This window comes from Hippopotamus amphibius, chromosome 4 (genome assembly GCF_030028045.1).
Source record: "Hippopotamus amphibius kiboko isolate mHipAmp2 chromosome 4, mHipAmp2.hap2, whole genome shotgun sequence".
Taxonomy (NCBI): Eukaryota; Metazoa; Chordata; class Mammalia; order Artiodactyla; family Hippopotamidae; genus Hippopotamus; species Hippopotamus amphibius.
In genome coordinates, this window is record NC_080189.1 from 182,893,550 (window position 1) to 182,914,583 (window position 21,034).

At 42.1% G+C, this 21,034-nt stretch overlaps 1 protein-coding gene across 2 annotated transcripts in view; it reads left to right on the plus strand.

The window, feature by feature from the left end:
- The first annotated feature begins 1,271 nt into the window (after window positions 1-1,271).
- The window catches only part of EVL (Enah/Vasp-like), a 156,880-nt gene continuing 137,117 nt past the window's right edge, over window positions 1,272-21,034 (plus strand). For both annotated transcript variants that reach the window (XM_057731764.1, XM_057731763.1), the window contains exon 1: window positions 1,272-1,803. Coding sequence is in view for 1 of the 2 variants with exons in the window: in XM_057731763.1 (XP_057587746.1) it covers window positions 1,799-1,803 (5 nt within the window). In the remaining variant the exon portion in view is untranslated. The remainder of the gene's footprint in view (window positions 1,804-21,034) is intronic.

Sequence of the window (21,034 nt, forward strand, 5' to 3'; positions counted from 1 at the left end):
ATCCTGGGAGGGTCTTCTCACAGAAATTTGATATGCACGAACCAGGGGTGACCCTGCCTCTGCAGAGCACATTGGGACATCTCCAAGTGACCTGGGGCTTGTCCATTTTAGTAATTTTTAGGGTCTAACAAATCTCTTCTGTAGCAGAGACCGATCTTGACCCTGGGAAAAGAGGGACAAAAAGGGTTAGGAGGGGCTGAAATCCTCTGGGGCTGCTAACAGGACTGTTAGAGGACCAAGGTGCCCTTTTGAATTTGAAGACTCCAGCTCAAACAAATTGGGGAAGGCAGGTGGAGATGTGAGAGCCATTCGCCAAGGAACTCTGAGGACAAGTGGATGGTGAGGGAGGGGGATCAATCTGCAACGTGTAAGTGATGAACAACTGCAGCAGACAAGAACGGATGGGCACTGGGATTCTGAGTCAGAAAAACCTTGGTTTGGGAATTGGCTCCACCACTTCCTGTATCTTGGGCAAAACCACCCCATTCACAGAGCCTCTTCTCACTCTGGGCCAGGAGTAGAATAGCGACCCTTCGCTGTCCTACTACATACCAAACACGACTCCACTGTTGCTGTGATAGAGGGGAAAGGGAGCATTAGCGGCGACATGGAGAGAGCATAACGCACTGTGTGTAATTAGATATGGGAAGTGAGACTCTGAGCGTTTAGGGTTTCCAGGCAGCAACGAGGATGGCTAACCTTTAGGAGGGATCGGGATTTAACAACCAGAGAAAACCTGGACGACCTCGTGCAGTCGATGTGATTTTTCAGAAGCTGCGGTTTGGGGGGCGCCAGGCGGGGCTTTTTTGGACTGGGAGCTCCTTCAGCTGTTGACACTGCCTCAAGGCCAGGACTCCCCGTCCCAGCCTTGGCTCTTTATTCACAGAGAGAGGGGGCCAGACGACGCCCCTCGGATCCGGGCTGCTCGCTGCCTCGGAGCAGGGGGGGCACCACGCAAGGCCGGGGGAGGAGTAGTTCTCGGGCCAAGCCGCACGCACGCCGGCGCGCTCAGCCGCCTTTGTGGTCCAGAGAGGCGCCCCGCAAGGGGAGGGGGCGCCGCGCTCCACGTGCCGCGCCAGCGCCCCGCCCACTTTGGGCCCTGCCCTCCGTCTCGGCCCCGCCCCTCACGGGGTCGCGCTTTCTCCTAAGCCCCGCCCCCTCACGTCCGCCCGTCCCTCCAGCCACCGCCCCTCACCGAGCACCCTTCCTCCGGAGCCCCGCCCCTCGCGGCCCGGCCCGGCCCCCACGGCCCGGCCCCCGAGGTTCCGCCCCGCCCCTCGCAGACCCCGGCTCCGCTAGCCCAGAGGCGCGGGTTGAGGCGCCCCGCGCCTTTTGTGTCTGGCTGGGGCCGCCGTGCGCGCGTGCACGCGCTCTCTCCCCTCAGTTTCGACTCGCGGGCTGACTTCGCCCGCGCGCGCCCTCCCGCCTCTCCGCCGGCGACCTCGCAGCCGCCCGCGCACGCCCGGGGACCGCGCCCGGAGTCTCGCGCGGGCGCACGCTCCCCGCGGCGGGAGGGACCCCCGGCGACGCTCGCCCCCCCCGCCCCTCCCCCGGCGGCGCGCGCACACGGCGGCCCGGGCACGCGCCCGCCAAGATGGCAGGGGCCGGGGCCCGGCTGTCAGGCGCCGCCGTCGTCGCCCGTCCCCGCAGCTAGCGGCCCGGACGCCCGCGCGGAGAAGATGAGCCCCCGCTGCCCCCCGCAGCCCAGCGAGACGCGGAGCCGCCGCGCCCGGGGCCGGCTGCCCCGCTAACGCCCCGCGCCGCGCCCCCGGCCCCGCGCGTCCGCCCTGCAGCGACCATGAGGTGAGCCGGGCGGGCACCGGGGCGCGGGGCGGCCGGGCGGGCGGCGGCCGGGGCGCCGCGGGGGCGTCGGGGGCCGTGGGAGGGCCTGGGGGCGTCGGGGTGGGCGGCCTGTGCGGCTCGCGGAGGGCGCCCGTGGGGGCCGGGGGCCGGGGGCCGGGCCCACCCCGCGGGCGGGCGTGGCGGCGCCGGGCCCGGAGCCCCTAGGGCTCCGTAGCCTGGGCCGAAGCCTTCCCGTGCCGGCGGCCGAAGCTGCCACCTGGACCGCTTCTGCTCCCTTGTTCTCGTCGCCGTCTCCTTTCTTCTCGCACGCCCGTCAAGGGCAAGACCCGCAATGTACCACCCGGTTTATCACCCAGCCAGGGGGTCTGGTGGTTACCAGCGCCCGGGAACTCGAAATTCTCTCTCCAGAGGTAACCCAATCCTGACTTTTTGGGGATAATCAACTTCCTTGCCTTTTGTGTGGTTTTACCTTCTAAACATATATCCCATAAAAAGTACAGCGTCTCTCTTTTCATTTTGCCTGTTTTGTGATCTTTATATAAATGGAACACGGATGCAGTATATGTTCTTTTGTGCTCAAAATGGTTCTGAGATTCATTATGTCATAACTGCTGTTCATTTTTATTAATCTCTAGTATTCCATTATATGAAATACTACAAGTTAACCGTTTCGCTGTTGGTAGATATCTGAATTGTTTCTAGCTTTCGGCTGGTAATAATAATGCTGTTATGGATACTCTTATATGTCTCCTGGTGCATTCATTTCTGTTGGGTATATACCCAGCAGTGGAATTTCTAGGTCAAAAGATACCCATATCCTCAACTTTAGTTTGAACACCAAGCTTCCAAAGTGTTTGTACCAGTTTACACTCCTACCAGCAAGTGTATGAGCATCCCTGTGCTCCACATCCTTGTCAACACTTGGTATTGTCAGTCTTGGATTTTAGCCATCCACGTGAGTGTGCAGCCATCCTGATGAGGTATCCCATTGTGGTTTGGGATTGCAGTTTCTTGCTGACTGATGAGGTTGAACATCTTTTCATGTTTATTTGGTATCCTCTTTTATGAAATGTGTGTTCAAAAGCATTTTCTTTTGGGATTTACATGTCTTTTTCTTACTAATTTGTAGGAGTTCTATTCCGAAGTCAAGAAGGCAATTTCCTGTAACATCTTACTGCTCTGCCTTTCAAATTAAGATCTACAGTCCATTTGTAACTTTTGTGTAACTTGTGAAAAAGCATCAAATTTTATTTTTACCAAAACCATTTATTCAGTACTGTTTATCAAAAAGGTCATCTTTTTGCCATAGCTCTGCAGTGCCACTTTTGTCATCTTCTAGTCTTCCATTTGGGATCATTTCTCTCCATCTTAGGAATACTCTTTAGAATTCCTAGTGCAGGTCTGCTGGTGACAGATTCTTAACAGTGTTTGTTTGTAAATGTCATTGTTTATCCTTCATTTGAAAAAAAGGAACATATATTGAGATACAATTCACATACCATAAAATTTACCCATTTAAAGTATACAGTTTGGTGGGTTTTAGTATTTTCAGAATTATGAAACTCTCACCACAATATAATTTTAGAACATTTTCCTTTATTTTTACAGGGTCTTTTCAGTAGTTACAGGATTCATGGTTTACCATTGTTTTCTTTTAGCACTTTAAAGATACTGCACTGTCTCTGGCTTGAATTGTTTCTGTTGAGAAGTGACTTGTCTGTCATTCTTTGAAAGTAGTCTTTGAAAGTAGTCTTTTTCTATGGCTGCTTTTAAAATGTTCTCTGTGTTTGGTTTTCAGCAGTTTCTTCTGTGCTGTCCTTAGTATGGATTTTTTAAATAATTTATAACTTAGGGCTTCTTGAATCTTAGGCTACATGTCTCATTAATTTTGGAAGTCATGAGCCATTAGGACTTCAGATATTTCTTCTGTCCCATTCTCCCTCACCTTTCCTTCTGAGACTACCATTATACATGTTGGGCTATTTCACTGTATCTTCTGAGTCTCTTAACCTTCCTTCTGTGTTTTCTGTTTGTCTCCTTGTCCTTCATTTTGGATATCTCCTCACTTATTTTTCCCATCAATTGAGTTGGGTTTTTTTTTTTAATTTTTTTTTAATACGAGGGTGAGTCAAAAATTATCTGCACTCTGGCTGTAGAATTTGTTTTAATTAACTTTTAGAAAAGACAAATATATCATTTTTTGACATAATCTCCTTGCTTTTCAATACACTTTGCCTACCTGTCAACAAGCTTTCGTATTCCCTCATTAAAAAATGTTTTAGGCTGAGCTGCGAGCCACAAATGCACCACTGTCTTCACATGGATGGGCATCTGGCTCTTTCTTGATGGCTAACACTTGTGTGACCTTCCTTGAACTTCTCTATCCATTCATATGCACTTCTTTGCAACAAAACACTTTCTCTATACTGTGCACAAAGTCTTTGATAAATAACGGCACCAGGTACACCTTCAGAACACAAAAAACAAAATTACTGCACGCTGCTCTTCTTTCGTGCAAATCACAAGTGGGGCATCCATTTTTGCTTGCACCGCAGTGACAAATGACTGATGTAACATGTTCACACCTGCACAGCAGTGACTGGGGAGACAGCAGTCTTGAACAGAAAGCGCTAAGACAGTGCAGCCAACAGAAGTTTTAATATAACTAGAGTGCAGATGATTTTTGACTCACCCTCATAAATGTATTTGTTAATTTATTTTATTTTGTTTTTGGCTGCATTGGGTCTTCACTGCTGTGCGTGGATGTTCTCTAGTTGTGGCAAGCAGGGGCTACTCTTTGTCGCGGTATACAAGCTTCTCATTGAGGTGGCTTCTCTTCTAGAGCACGGGCTTTAGGCTCATGGGTTTAGTAGTTGTGGTGCACAGGCTTACTTGCACTGAGGCATGTGGGATCTTCCCGGACCAGGGATTGAACCCATGTCCCCTATATTGGCGGGTGGATTCTTAACCACTGTGCCACCAGAGAAGCCCTCAATTGAGTTTTTAATTTCAGTTATTATATATTTTTTGATTCTTTAATTTCCATATGCTTTTCTTTTTATAGCTTCCAGCTGTCTGCCACAATTGTCAATATTGTTTTTCATCTCCTTGAATACAGTATGTATAATTATCTTAATGTTTGTTCAATTATGGCAGTATTTGTGAGTCATTTCCAGTGTCTGTTTCTCTTGCTTTTCATTCATACTGTCTTATCTCCTTATGTGCCTAGTTGTTTTTGTTTTTTAATTATGTGCTGGATGTCATATTTGCAGAATTGTTTGTAGAAATAATTTGAGGCCTAAGAAGATGTTTCTCTCTTCCAGAGATAATTCACATTTGCTTTTGTCAGACAAATGGGGCACTTATAATCTGGAGTCACTTCAGTGCAGTCTCAAGGAATTGGGCTGTTTCTGAGCTGAGCTGCAGCCCTTGTGAGAGCCAGCCCATTCTGTTCACCTTTAGTGCTAGTGTTCAGCTCTTCACCAGGAGCTTTACTTCCCAGCCTAAAGCCACGCTTTTAGGATTCCCTTCAAAGTTGGCAAACATCCCCAGGGAAAAGTAGCCCCAAATAGCACTCACCTCCCTGAGCCTCTGATAGCCCTTTTTCCTCCAAGCAGATATTTTTTCTGTTTTTTTCCCTGATTTTCTAGTTCTTTTCAGCTGGGAGATTGTTCTGATTTACTTAGCTCTTGTTAATTGGAAGTGAAAGTCCCTGATATACATTTGCGGGAGCAATATTCAACTTCAGGGGAGACTTAAGCTGCCAGGTTACAGAAGCTGTGGACAATAACAGCACTTATTTGCTTATGTTATAACTATACTAGATTGTTTCCGTTTGTGAAATGCACTTAGAATTGAGATAATTTTAAGAATAAATCTTTATTTGCTCTTAATCTGTAATTAATTGAAAAAAATGGCAGATCCTGTAAAGCAAAGGATTTTGGAAGCAGGTGCTTTCCGTTCTTCTTTTAGTATTCATTTCTTTCTCCTGTCTTGATTTCCTTAATTGTTTATTTGATAAAAATTACCCTTTACCTGGTCCACTTGAATAGAACATTTCATTTTTTGATCAATAATAGCATAATAGTATTCTCAGATCCCATTTTTGGGGATCAGATGACAAAGCATGGATATAGAAATGAAAGTTTTTAAATACTTTTTCCAAAATGAGTCATTCAGTTACCCTTTTTCCTTACACAGATTTTTTTTAAAAACGCCGCTAAAAGTTTAACATGGTTCTCTGTTGCAGACTGTTTGTAGTTAAGCATCTACACATGTATATTTACATGTACCTCAAGTACTTGGCTTTTGCAATGGCCCTAAATGAGTTGAGAAGGTCAGTTCATTACCTCTGTTGTCAACACATTTAATTTGGATATTTATAAGCGGTGTGGCTCATCTGTGAAAAATACTTTCCTTTTTGTTCAATCTGAATTTTTAAATGAAAATAACACATTTTTCTTGCTAGGTAATCTCATGGAAATACATAGATATGACCTATTTGAAACAGACGCTTTTCAGAAGTGTCTCAGAAACACATAGGGCTGGAGATGCATTCTAACAAATGACCTGAACATTTGAGGCACATGTCCCCATATTTTAGCAGAACAGTGCTGTTGAATCAAATGACTTGGATAATTAAGGCGGTATCTCAGTTTTTCTTAATTTTCTAGACTATTGCCTGAATTCTTATTTCCTTTTTCCTTACAGACATTATGTATTCTTATATCTCATTCAGAAATCAGTTTTTGAGGCCTTACCATCATTGCCTGATACTGGATTAGGTGGTAAGGAGGTAGAAGGGACCAAATCTCCCCTCCACCAAATAGTCCCTATCCCTAAAAGATTTACAGAAATTTACTAGATCCCTTTCTGCATCCTTTTTCTACTTAAAAACGAAAAGATGCCCACAAATACAGTATACAGTATATTTCTGTTTATATACTTTAGTCATTTATCTGTTGGGAAGGCTCTCTTCCGTGAACATTTTCCCCATCTGCCTTTTATCTTTTAAAGATTTGATATATAGAATTATAAGGTTTTTATGGTTTTGTTTGTTTGTGTTGCTGCATTGGGTCTTCGTTGCTGCACACAGGCTTTCTCTAGTCATGGTGAGCTGGGCCTACTCTCTGTTGCTATATACAGTCTTCTCATTGTGGTGGCTTCTCTTGTGGAGCATGAGCTGTAAGTGTGCAGGTTTCAGTAGTTGCAGCATGCAGGCTCAGTAGTTACAGCATGCAGACTCAGTAGTTGTGGCGCAGGGGCTTAGTTGCTCCTTGGCATGTGGAATCTTCCTGGACCAGGGCTTGAACCTGTGTCCCCTGCATTGGCAGGCGGATTCTTAACCACTTTGCCACCAGGGAAGTCCCAATTTTTAATATTATTAAGTCATTTTCTTTGTGATTTTTCCATCATTTCTTATGTTTAAGGTAGCATTTGTCTAGAAGTTTGGTAAGTATTAAGTTGTTTTCTGTTTCATATATAAAATTTCACAGAAGTTCATCCTCCAAATTGTCTGGAATATGAGGTAAAGATTAAAATTACATTTTTTCTTCAAAATTGCTGATCAGGTACTTGATTATATCAGTAGATATATGGCAGAGGTATCAGGAATGTTTTCTAAGTTGGATGGCAGTACAAACATGCGGATTGCGAAATCCTCTCCCAGGGATCTGAAGGAGGATCACCTCCAGTCCTCAGAAAGTTTGCCTGCCCCCGGCAGGGCCAACTTACTACCTCACAGGTCTGGTTATATGCCAGGGAACTACCTCATCTGGGCCAAGGGCACTTTATCAGTTTGGAGTTCTTCAGAATGCAGTGCAATTACAGGGTACAGCATGAGATACCCAGGCACAGACGTAGTCTTCGCTTATCACAGTTAGCTGGCACTTGCTAACACGGTTGAGTCCAAGTACATCTCTGAGCTTATTGCTGCAGGATAGGGGCAGGGGGGCATTGTTCCAGGTGTCTTTGGAAGTCGTGTTTGGGAGACCAGCTGTGGGGCTGTGGCGCTTCTGTGTGTGTATCTTCGGCTCTTCTGTTGTTCTCTCTGCCTGTTTTTAGACCTGTGCTGTTACCATATTTACCTTGTGGCTGATGATTTTTAATATAAGCAACAATATCTTTTTATTCAAGTAATGTCATTTTGAATTTTGCTGACTTGGTAGTTTGGTTTGTATCTGGTTTCGTAAAGATAAGAAATTTAAACTTGGTTTTGTAACTGCACATAAATAAGCTACGTGTGCTTATTTCGGCATTGTTTCACATGAAGATTTTTTTCTCTTTAAAGGTAATCTATATACTACCCAGGTCTGAACCTTGCAGTAGACTATAAGCTTGATGATTCCGAGTGATATTAAGTGAATATCTTAAGTGCTTTAGTAGTGTGATAACTTCGAGAAGAGCACCTCCAGCTGACGTCAGGGTGGGGTGGGGAGGACAGGACAGTGGCCTCTCAGCAAACAGCTTTCTCTCTTTCCTAGCCTGAAAGGAGAAGACCTTGTAGAAATGACTTCTAGTGGCAGTTTTCATTTTTTTCTGGTTTAAATGTAGTATATGTTGAATATGGAGAATTTGAAAGCATAGAATGCATAAAGAAGACAATAAAAATCAGCATTGATACCGCTGTTTAGGGTTAACCCATTAAACATGGGGTGAAATCCCTTTATCTTTTCCATGTGTAACATTTTCACAGAATTGATATTGTACTGTGTATTTGTGTTGGACATTTTACATTCAACATGTATGCCTTTCCCCTTTGTTAAATGTTCTTTGAAAACATTTAAGATAGCTGAATAATAGTCTACCAGGGTGGTGGTGCAGGGGTTTAGAATCCACCTACCAATGCAGGGGACACGGGTTCGATCCCTGGTCCGGGAAGATCCCACATGCCTCGGGGCAACTAACCCTGTGCACCACAACTACTGAGCCCACATGCTGCAACTACTGAAGCCCATGCGCCTAGAGCCCTTGCTCCGCAACAAGAGAAGCCACCACAATGAGAAGCCCATGCACCACAACAAAGAGTAGCCCCCACTCTCTGCAACTAGAGAAAGCTCACGTGCAGCAGCGAAGACCCAAAACAGCCAAAAATAAAATTAGTTAATTAAAATACATATTTAAAATTTCAAAAGAATGAAATAGTTTAAAAAGTAGTCTATCAGATGATATACCATAATTTATTTACCAGTACCCCAGGTTTGGGATAGTTAGCTTGTTTTTAGGATTTCATCATTGTGAATAACACAGTGATAATGTCTGTACATAAATCTTGGTGTGCCTCTTTAATTATTTCCTTAAGATAAGTTAACAAAATAGTATTATTACTGGTACCAAAGGCTGTTGATAAATTTTAAGCAAAGAAGAGAGAAAGATAAAGTTAATGAAGGGAACTTTATTCCTGGTCTTAAATTGGAGGTTCCCCTCACAAAAAGCAAAGGACTAGAGTAGGAATCAGAATAAAGAAGTGAATGGTGTGGTTGCATCTGCGTGCCAGTGGGGGGAGCCCTGTTCCCATGTCTTCTGTAGCGACTGTCTGTGCAGATGGATTGTCTGTCTGTGTCTTTAAGGCTGTGTGAAAGAAATCTTCCACTCCTGGGTTTGGACTTAATATAGGAATGTGAATGAACTTTTTTTTTTTTAATATTGATTTGGGCCACATTTTGTCCCTTGTATTCTAAGCAGCCTAGGTTTTAGAGTCTGATAGACCTGGATTCTGCCCCAGAGCCCCTCCTTAACAGCTGACTGACTTTATGCAAATTTCTTAACCATTATGAACTTCCATTTTTCTCAGATATAAATGAGGATAATCCTACTTCCTTCTCAGGATATTGTGAGGATCAAATGACAATACATAAAAAGTTCTCAGCTTATAGTGTTGGATAAAGGTTAACTGCTTACCTCCCCCACCTCAATTTGTTATGTCTATGAGAAGGTAACCCTGGAAGATCTGGGACAATTCTGATTTCAGATATTCTGCCCTTTCATCAGATCACTATATAAGTTACCTGCCATATGTGATCATTTTTTGGTTTAGAAACCATAGTTGCTATTGATGCTTCAACTTCTAAAAACGATTCAGAGACATTCTCTGTAAAAGACGCAAAACAGAACTTACTGAAATAAAGACAAAACAGGAGGTGTGTTATTCTGGAGTAGAGGAGATAATTGTACCAGAAAATTTAGATTAAGAAATAGTTACTGCAGTTAAGCAGTTAGCTATGAAATTCACGGAAGCCGTGGCAGGAAGGGCAGCAGGAGCCAATGTGACACGTTTTCTGAATGTCTTAGAGGAAATGGACAACGTCCAATGGCGTGGTTTTGGAAGCCTCTTACTCCCCATCTCCAGCCCTTCCACCTTGTCCTGCATTTGCCCTGGGCCCCTCTGTAAAGCTTCCAGTACCTTAAACACTCTCTGGGTGCTGCCCTCCGCTCTGGGCTCTCTCTCTGGAGCTGTGTCTATTGCTCTGATCTTGTCTGCTCCATTCTTCTCCAGAGGATCCTTAAGTAAGAAAAGGTCTGATGGACTAATTCATGAGTTGACCAGAGTTCAACTACTTCCTTTTCCTCTTCAGCTTACTAAGTTCTTAGCCTTCAAATCTTAGTTTAAATATCACTTCCTCAGGGAGGCATTCCCTGACCCCTACCCTGGCTGATGGCCCTTGCCTGTTACTTGCCTCTGTGGCATTCCATGTTTCCTCTTCTGTGACTTTTTTTTTTTTTTTCCTTTCTTGGCCTTGCCGTGCGGCATGAGGGATCCTAGTTCCCTGACCAGGGATCGAACCTCTGTCACCTGCATTGGAATCGTGGAGACTTAACCACTGGACCACCAGGGAAGTCCCTCTGTTACCTTTTATATTTGTAATTACTTACCTGTTTCCTCCTATACGTCATAAAGGATTATGCCTGTTTCAATCTCTGGTGGGTCCCTAGAGCCTAAGGCTGTGCCTGGCACTTGGTAGATGCTTAATGAATATTGATGCTGCCACTTGTACCTAAAATGAGTAATAAATCATGACATTCATTCTACCTTGTCATGGGTCCTTCCAAGTACAATATTCAAGGCAGCTCCCAAATGGGTGAAGCTGGCATCCAAGATGAAAACTCTTTCATTATGTGTTTAATGAATTAATGAATTACTAGGGTGAGAGTGCTTTCATCTGGTATTTCCATACCACTGCCAGGAGACAGGATTTGTTTACTGATGTGTGGATGGGCTTTTTTTTTTCCTCCTGTTTTTTCTTTGTAAGGACATTGTACACTGTAACTCTCGACAGGGACATTGTACACTGTAACTCTTGATGTCCCTGATGTTTCCCAAACTTTAATGTGCATGGGAATTACTGTGTATATGTCCTTCCAAAATGCAGATCCAAGACCCCATTGCCAGGGATGGAGGAATGCTTTTCATAAATGTTTTTTCCCTCTTTTTTTTATTAATGGGTTTTGTATTTTAAAACAATTTTAGAGTTACAGAAAGATTGAGCGGATAGTACAAAGAGTTCCCATACACTCTCCACATATATAGTTTCCCCTGTTAACATCTTACGTGGTACATTTGTTATACTTAGTGAACTAATGTTAATACAGTATTATTAGCTGAAGTCCATAGTTCATTCAAGTTTTCTTGTTTTTACCTAGTGTCCTCTTTCTGTCCCAGGGTCTGATGCAGGATACCACATTACATTTAGCTGTTAAATCTCCTTGGACTCCTCTGCTGTGGATAGTTTTTCAGACTATCTTTATTTTTTGATGATCTTGACTATTCTGAGGAGTACTTGTTTAGGCATATTGTAAGATGCCCTTCTGTTGGGATTTGTCTCATGTTTTTCTCATGGTTAGCCTGGGGTTGTTAAGTTTCGGGCAGGAAGATCACAGTGATAAGGTGACATTGCATTTCATGTTACAGAGGGCACATACTGCAGCATGATTTATCACCGTGGATGTTGACTTTGATCACCTTGCCGAAGCCGTGTTCGTCAGGTTTCATCCATGTAAAGTTACTCTTTTATTCCCCTTTTTGTACTGTCTTCTTTTCAAGACACTCACTGTTCATAGCCCACACTTAAGGAGTAGGGAGTTATGCTCCTTCTGATAAATGCTTTTTAATTGTTAATAATTATTTATTTTTATGTGTGTTAGAAAAAAGTCAGTGCATCAAATTAGTGATATTTTAACTGGATTCCACAGGCAACCATACCCGAAATGAAGGTTCATGTGTGTTTGGAGAAGAGCACAGGCTTGACATTTGGCTCGGAGGAAGGGAGAAGTGTACACCCATTATCTACTGTCTTCATTTGGCAAAGGATTGCCCCACAGGGCATTAATTGCCTCTGTATCTGGTGGTGGTCTTGGTGGGTACTGAGAGGGCTCATGTGGCAGCACCCCCCCACCCACCCCCTGAGCAGGGACTGAACGCAGGTCAGACCCCCAGCAAAACTGGTTGCCTCAGGGGTGGCTGGAATAAGAAACAGGAAAGGCAGGAGGAGCTGAAATGATGCAGACTGGGTGCTTAATGCACGTGATTTTGTGGGGATTATTTTTTTTCCAATTATTTTTACTCACTGCTTCTTGATTTTCAGTCATAGCTGGAGAGTTTTCTACATTCCTAGGTTGAATTCACCTATGTTTTTTCTAGTACTTGTACAGTTTCTTTTCTGTTTTCTTTTTCAAACATTTAAATCTTTGATCCATTTGTAATTAAATATATGGTTTGAGAGCTGGATCCAATTTTAGCCTTCTGGTTTTGCAGTTATCCCAGTACCTCTTATTAAAAATTCCATTTTCTTCCAGTGTTTTAAGATTCTGTCCTTTGTCATATTTAATTAATTTGACCTATTTCTGGATTTTCTTTTATGTTCCATTGGTCTATATTTATTCATATGCCAGTACCTCACTTTTGATTAAAGAGGTTCTGTAATGTGTTTTAATATTTAGTAGGACTAATACTTACTGCTCTAGTGAGTTGAGTTGATTTTAAAGAAGAGTAATTAATAACACTCATGTTAAATAGATATGACAAAAATCATGAATGACCAAATAGTGCTTTAACCCAAAGGAACAAATCCAGAATGGCATGATTCAGGCATATGTGTGCCCCTTGGGGAGAATTCTCACTTATAATGTGTGGCTTTTGGTTATGAGTCCGAGGAGGCATTTTTGAGGCTAGAGGACACTTACAGGCTATGTGACCCCTCAGGATACGATTGTCAGCACAGTCAAGGCACCCCCTACCCTCAGTCACCCTCCCTCCAAATATTAGTGAAACTGGTTTATTTGGGAGGGTTTTGACCTGTAAAAAATACTCACTTGTCAAACCATAGAAAGTTAGATTCAGAAACTTAGAAATTCTCTAAGTCCAATGGTTTTTAACCCTCACTGGGCATCAGAAACAGTTGAAAAGGCCCTTTTCCCCACCCTCCTCCTGATGCCAGGGCCCTACCTTAGAGAGTCCATTAATCTGGAATAAGGTGTTTTGTTGTTGTTTTATTTAAAACTCTAGGTTATATAAGTGTGCAGCCACAGTTGAGAACTGTTGACCTATTCCTGAGTTTCAAGACTGGGGCTGCTTTTTTTGGAAGATAGTAGGTGCTCAATAAATGTTTGTTGGCTAATGCACGAGCTTCCTATTTCTCAAATGAGAAAACAGACACAGATGGCAGAGGCCTCTTTCCTAGGGCTCACAGGTAGAGGCCATGGTTTCCTCTTTAGTTATAGGCAAAATTAGGCAAGAGCATTTGCTATCTTGATTCATGTGTTCATTTTTGTTACCTCGACCCTAGTTGCTCCTGTTCAGTACAGCAGAAACTCAGGAATGAGCCTTAAACTTTGTAGTGAGAGAGCTGGACTGTGCTGACATTTCAGCCTGCATTCAGTGTCAGCCACTTCTAGTGGGGGTCAGGGAGGGGCAGGAGAGGAGCAAGGGCACAGGGAGCTGCCGTTCCTTGTGTATCTGCTGTGTGTCAGGCTCTGAGCCTAGGAGTTCACAGCTATCTCACATTTTGAAGGGAGCTCCATGCTTGCAGTTCTAGCCATAAGGCATGTTAGATTTTACTGTGTGTGATGACATTACTTTTGATTAATGGTTTGTTTTAATTAGGTCTTTATGGTTTTCTGTTAGTCAACAGTAATGCCTGATCTCTGTTTTCTCACACTCCAGATTGCTTCATCCCCTGATTTGGTTAGTCCCATGGGAAAAACTTAAATTGCAGAGCTGCAGAAGTTGTAGAGACCAACTAGAGAAGACTTGAGTTAAATTATCAGTGATTTAGGCTAGAAAGTTGCCCTTTGGGGACTTTCTAGGTTGCTCATTGGTTATGAATCTGCCTGCCAATGCAGGGGACCAGAGCAAGGGAAGATCAGACTTGGATTTTAAAAGAACTGTGGTTAGTATATTTACAGAAATAAATTGTGGGGATGGCAATCAAGATGGCGGAGTAGGAGGACGTGCACTCACGCCATCTTGCAAGAGCACCGGAATTACAACTAACTGCTGAACAACCATCGACAGAAAAACACTGGAACTCACCAAAAAAACCCACCCCACATCCAGAGACAAAGGAGAAGCCGCAATGAGACAGTAGGGGTGCAATCACATTAAAATCAAATCCCATAAATGCTGGGTGGGTGACTCACAAGCTGGAGAACAGTTATACCACAGAAGTCCTGAGGGTTCTGAGCCCCACATCAGGCTTCCTAACCTGGGGGTCCAGCAACAGGAGGAGGAATCCCCAGAGAATCAGACTTTGAAAGCCAGTGGGATTTGATTGCAGGACCTCCACAGGACTGGGGAAAATGGAGACTCCACTCTTGGAGGGCACACAAAAAAGTGTGCTCACCAGGACCCAGGGGAAAGGAGCAGTGACCACATAGGAGACTGAACCAGACCTACCTGCTGGTGTTGGGAGGTTGCCTGCAGAGGTGGGGGGCAGCTGTGGCTCACCGAGGAGACAGGGGCACTGGCAGCAGGGGTTCTGAGAAGTGCTCATTGGCGTGAGCCCTTCCAGAGTCCACCATTAGCTCCACCAAAGAGCCTGTAAGCTCCAGTGCTGGGTTGCCTCAGGCCAAACGACCAGCAGGGTGGGAACACAGCCACACCCATTGGCAGACAAGCAGATTAAAGAGTTACTGAGCTCCACCCACCCAGCTCAACCCACCATCAGTCCCTCCCATCAGGAAGCACCCACGAGCCTCCTAGACAGCTTCCTCCACAAGAGGGCAGACAGCAGAATCAAGCAGTATCAGCAGTATTTCATCTTGTGGAACTGAAAATCATAGCCACAGAAAGAAAATGAAAAGGCAGAAGACTTTGTACCAGATGAAGGGACAAGATAAAATACCAGAAAAACAACTAAATGAAGAGGAGATAGGCACTCTTCTGGAAAAAGAATTCAGAATAATGATGGTGAAGATGATCCAGGACTTTGAAAAAAAGCCTGGATGCAAAGATCGAAAAGTTGCAAAAAAAGTTTACCAAAGACCTAGAAGAATTAAAGAACAAACATTTATAAAAACAGATAATTGAACTTGATGTACCCCCAAAAACATAATAAATAAATAAATAAAAGAACAAACAAACAGATATGCAACATGATAACTGAAATGAAAAATACACTAGAAGGAACCAATAGGAGATGATCTGAGGCAGAAGGACGAATAAGTGACCTGGAAGACAGAATGGTGATAATCACTGATGCGGAAAAGAATAAAGAAAAAAGAATGAAAAGAACTGAAGACAGCCTAAGAGACCTCTGGGACAATGTTAAACATACCAACATTTGCATTATAGGGGTCTCAGAAGGAGAAGAGAGAGAGAAAGGACCTCAGAAAATACTGGAAGAGATTATAGTTGAAAACTTCCCTAACATGGGAAAGGAAATAGCTACCCAAGTCTAGGAAGCGCAGAGAGTCCCAGGCAGGATAAACCCAAGGAGAAACACGCCAAGACATATAGTAGTCAAACTGACAAAAATTAAAGACAGAGAAAAGTTATTAAAAGCAAAAAGGGAAAAATGACAAATAACATACAAGGGAACCCACATCAGGTTAACAGCTGATTTCTCAGCAGAAACTCTGCAAGCCAGAAGGGAGTGGCATGATATATTTAAAGTGATGACAGGGAAGAACCTACAACCAAGAATACTCTACCCATCAAGGATCTCATTCAGATTCGACAGAGAAATCAAAAGCTTTACAGACAAGCAACAGCTAAGAGAATTCAGCACCACCAAACCAGCCTTACAACAAATGCTAAAGGAACTTCTCTAAGCTGGAAACATAAGAGAAGAAAAGGACCTACAGAAACAACAACAAAACAGTTAAGAAAATGGTAATAGGAACATGCATATTGATAATGACTTTGAATGTAAATGGACTAAATGCACCAACCAAAAGACACAGACTTGGCTGAATGGATACAAAAACAAGACCCATATATATGCTGTCTACAAGAGACCTGCTTCAGACCTAGGGACACATACAGACTGAAAGTGAGGGGATGGAAAAAGATATTTCATGCAAATGGAAGTCTAAAGAAAGCTGGAGTAGCAATACTCATATCAGGTGAAATAGACTTTAAAATAAAAAATGTTACAAGAGACAAGAAAGGACACTACATAAAGATCAAGGGATCCATCCAAGAAGAGGAGATAACAATTATAAATATATATGCACCCAGTATAGGAGCACCTCAATACATAAGGCAAATGCTAACAACTATGAAAGAGGAAATCAACAGTAACACAATCATAGTGGGGGACTTTAACACCCCACTTACACCAATGGACAGATCATCCAGACAGAAAATTAATAAGGAAACACAAGCTTTAAATGACACAATAAATTAGCTGGATTTAATAGATATCTATAGGACATTACATCCAAAAACAGCAGATTACACATTCTTCTCCAGTGCACATGGAACATTCTCCAGGATAGACCACATTTTGGGTCATAAATCAAGCCTTGGTAAATTCAAGAAAATTGAAATCATACCAAGCATCTTTTCTGACCAAAACACTATGAGATTAGAAATTAATTACAGGAAAAAAAATAAAAAACACAAACACATGGAGGCTAAACAGTACGCTACTAAATAAGCAATGGATCGCTGAAGAAATCAAAGAGGAAATCAAAAAATACCTAGAGACAAATGACAATGAAAACACAATGATCCAAAACCTATGGGATGCAGCAAAGACAGTTCTAAGAGGGAAGTTTATAGCAATACAATCCTACCTCAAGAAACAAGAAACATCCCAAATAAACAATCTAAACACCTAAAGAAACTAGAGAAAGAAGAGCAAACAAAACCCAAAGTTAGTAGACGCAGAGAAATCATAAAGATCAGAGCAGAAATAAATGAAATAGAGACAAAGAAAACAATAGCAAAAATCAATAAAACTAAAAGCTGGTTCTTTTAGAAGATAAATAAAATTGATAAACCTCTAGCAAGACTCATCAAGAAAAAGAGGGAGAGGACTCAAATCAATAAAATTAGAAATGAAACAGAAGAAGTTACAGCGGACACCACAGAAATAAAAAGCACCATGAGAGATTACTACAAGCAACTATATGCCAATAAAATGGACAGCCTGGATGAAATGGACAGATTCTTAGAAAGGTATAACCTTCCAAGACTGAATCAGGTAGACATAGAAAATATGAACAGACCAATCACAAGTAATGAAATTGAAACTGTGATTAAAAATCTCCCAGCAAACAAAAGTCCAGGACCAGATGGCTTCACAGGTGAATTTTATCAAACATTTAGAGAGGAGCTAACACCCATCCTTCTCAAACTCTTCCAAAAACTTGTAGAGGAAGGAACACTCCCAAACTCATTTTATGAAGCCACCATCACCCTGATACCAACACAAGACAAAGATACTACAAAAAAAGAAAACTACAGACCAATATCACTGATGAATTTAGATGCAAAAATCCTCAACAAAGTACTAGCCAACAGAATCCAGCAACACATTCAAAGGATCATCCACCATGATCAAGTGGGGTTTATCCCTGGAATGCAAGGATTCTTCAATATATGCAAATCAATCAATGTGATACACCATATTAACAAACTGAAGGATAAAAACCACATGACCATCTCAATAGATGCAGAAAAAGCTTTTGACAGAATTCAACACCCATTTATGATAATAACTCTCCAGAAGATGGGCATAGAGGGAACCTACCTCAACATGATAAAGGCCATATATGACAAACCCACAGCCAACATCATTCTCAATGGTGAGAAACTGGAAGCATTCCCTCTAAGATCAGGAACAAGACAAGGATGTCCCCTCTTACCACTACTCTTCAAAGTATTTTTGGAAGTCCTTGCCACCGCAATCAGAGAAGAAAAAGAAATAAAAGGAATCCAAATTGGAAAAGAAGAAGTAAAACTGTCACTGTTTGCAGATGACATGATACTATACATAGAAAATCCTAAAGATGCCACCAGCAAACTACTTGAGCTAATCAATGAATTTGGTAAAGTTGCAGGATACAAAATTAACACACAGAAATCTCTTGCATTTCTATACAATAACAATGAAAGATCAGAAAGAGAAATTAAGGAAACAATCCCATTCACCATTGCAACAAAAAGTATAAAATACCTAGGAATAAACCTAACCAAGGAGGTAAAAGACCTGTACTCAGAAAACTACAAGACTCTCATGAAACAAAGACGACACAAACAGATGGAGGGACATACCATGTTCTTGGATTGGAAGAATCAACATTGTGAAAATGACTATACTACCAAAAGCAATTTACAGATTCAGTACAATCCCCATCAAATTACCAATGGCATTTTTCACAGAACTAGAACAAGAAATTTTATGATTTGTATGGAAACACAAAAGACCCCGAATAGCCAAAGCAATCTTGCGAAGGAAAGACGGAGTTGGTGGAATCAGGCTTCCTGATTTCAGGCTATACTACAAGGCTACAGTGATTAAGACAGTATGGTACTGGCACAGAAACGGAAATAGAGATCAATGGAACAGGATAGAAAGCCCAGAGATAAACTACGGTCAACTAATCTATGACAAAGGAGGCAAGGATATACGATGGAGAAAAGGCAGCCTCTTCAATAAGTGGTGCTTGGAAAACTGGACAGCTACATGTAAAAGAAGGAAATTAGAACACTTCCTAACACCATACACGAAAATAAACTAAATGGATAAAAGACCTAAATATAAGGCCAGACACTATAAAACTCCTAGAGGAAAACATAGGAAGAACACTCTTTGACGTAAATAACAGCAAGATCTTTTTTGATCCACCCCCTAGAATAATGGAAATAAAAACATAAATAAATAAGGGGGACCTAACGAGACTTCAAAACTTCTGCACAGCAAAGGAAACTATAAGCAAGATGAAAAGACAACCCTCAGAATGGGAAAAAATATTTGCAAACGAATCAACAGACAAAGCATTAATCTCTAAAATATATAAACAGTTTATCCAGCTTAATATCAAAAAAAACCCCAATCAAAAAATGGGCAAAAGACCTAAATAGGCATTTCTCCAAAGAAGACATATGAATGGCCAAGAGGCACATGAAAAGCTGCTCAACATCACTGATTATTAGAGAAATGCAAATCAAAACTACAATGAGGTATCACCTCACACCAGTTAGAATGGGCATCATCAGAAAATCTACAGACAGTAAATGCTAGAGAGGGTGTGGAGAAAAGGGAATGCTCTTGCACTGCTGGTGGGAATGTAAATTGATACAGCCACTATGGGCAACAGTATGGAGGTTCCTTGCAAAACTAAAAATAGAACTACCATATGACCCAGCAATCCCACTACTGGGCATATACCCAGAGAACACCATAATTCAAAAAGACACATGCACTCCAATGTTCATTACAGCACTATTTACAATAGCCAGGACATGGAAGCAACCTAAATGTGCATCAACAGATGAATGGATAAAGAAGTTGTGGTACATACATACAATGGAATATTACTCAACTGTAAAAAGCAATGAAACTGGGACATTTTTAGAGACATGAATGGACCTAGAGACTGTCGTACAGGGTGAAGTGAGTCAGAAAGAGAAAAACAAATATTGTATATTAACACATATATGTGGACTATAGAAAAATGGTACAAATCAACCAGTTTGCAAGGCAGAAAGAGAGACACATGTAGAGAACAAACATATGGACACCAAGTGGGGAAAGCTGGGAGGGTTGGCGGGGAATGAATTCAGAGATTGGGATACCAAATTGTACACTCTAAATATATGCAGTTTATTGTGTGTTAACTGTATCTCAATAAAAAAAATAAAAAAAGAAAGAAAATTAAAAAAATAAAAAAGAAAGAAAGAAATTGTGTTTTACCTTTTCTTGTTCACCGTGGCCACCTCAGGTTAGAGGCTGACTCAGACTCCAGACAAGAGTGTCTTTAGTATTTCAGTGGAGGGCAAGTGTGAATAAGTGTGCTTGCCAGTTGTCCTCGGGCATATTTTGCCTATAATCATCTTTGCTTAATTCCCTGCCGTGTAGCTTTGAGGTAGGGACAGGAGAGAAATTGGAATGATGATCACAGACTTTCAGATCTTAGACCTAGAAGAGCACCTGGAAGTCAATATTTTGACCTTATTATCCTTTTTATCTTTGAGAGACGTATACATTGTGATTGGTTTAGGCAATGTAAACACACGTGGATGTTGTTTTACACAATAAAGGTGGTGTTAAATACTTAATGTAAACATAATTTCAGTAAATGTGAATACTTTCTTTTTTCTTTTGGCTGCACCGCGTGACTTGTGGGATCTTAGTTCCCTGACCAGGAATTGAACCTGGGCCCTGGCAGTGAAAACTCCAAGTTCTAACCACTGGACCACCAGGGAATTTCCTAAATGTGAATACTTTAAAAATACTTTAGAATTTTAAATTTTCTATAGTAAATGTGAATTAAAAAAAAATAAGTATAGACTTCTCTGTATTATAAATACATGACTACTCCTTATCTATGTGTTTTCAGGTATCATATCTGCTTAAATTTTTCCTTGAAAGATAGATATTGAGTACCTGCCATATGTGAAAGTGAAAGTTGGGCCCTGGGTAGTAGCGTGTAGCCAAGAAAGGGAGCGTGAGGCATCTGAGATAAAAGCGCCAGGAAAAAGGGATGGGCAACACAATTGTTATTTATTTAATTTTATGGTTTTGCATTTGCAGTGGGCTAGGCTAGGCTCTTTTATATTCTGTTT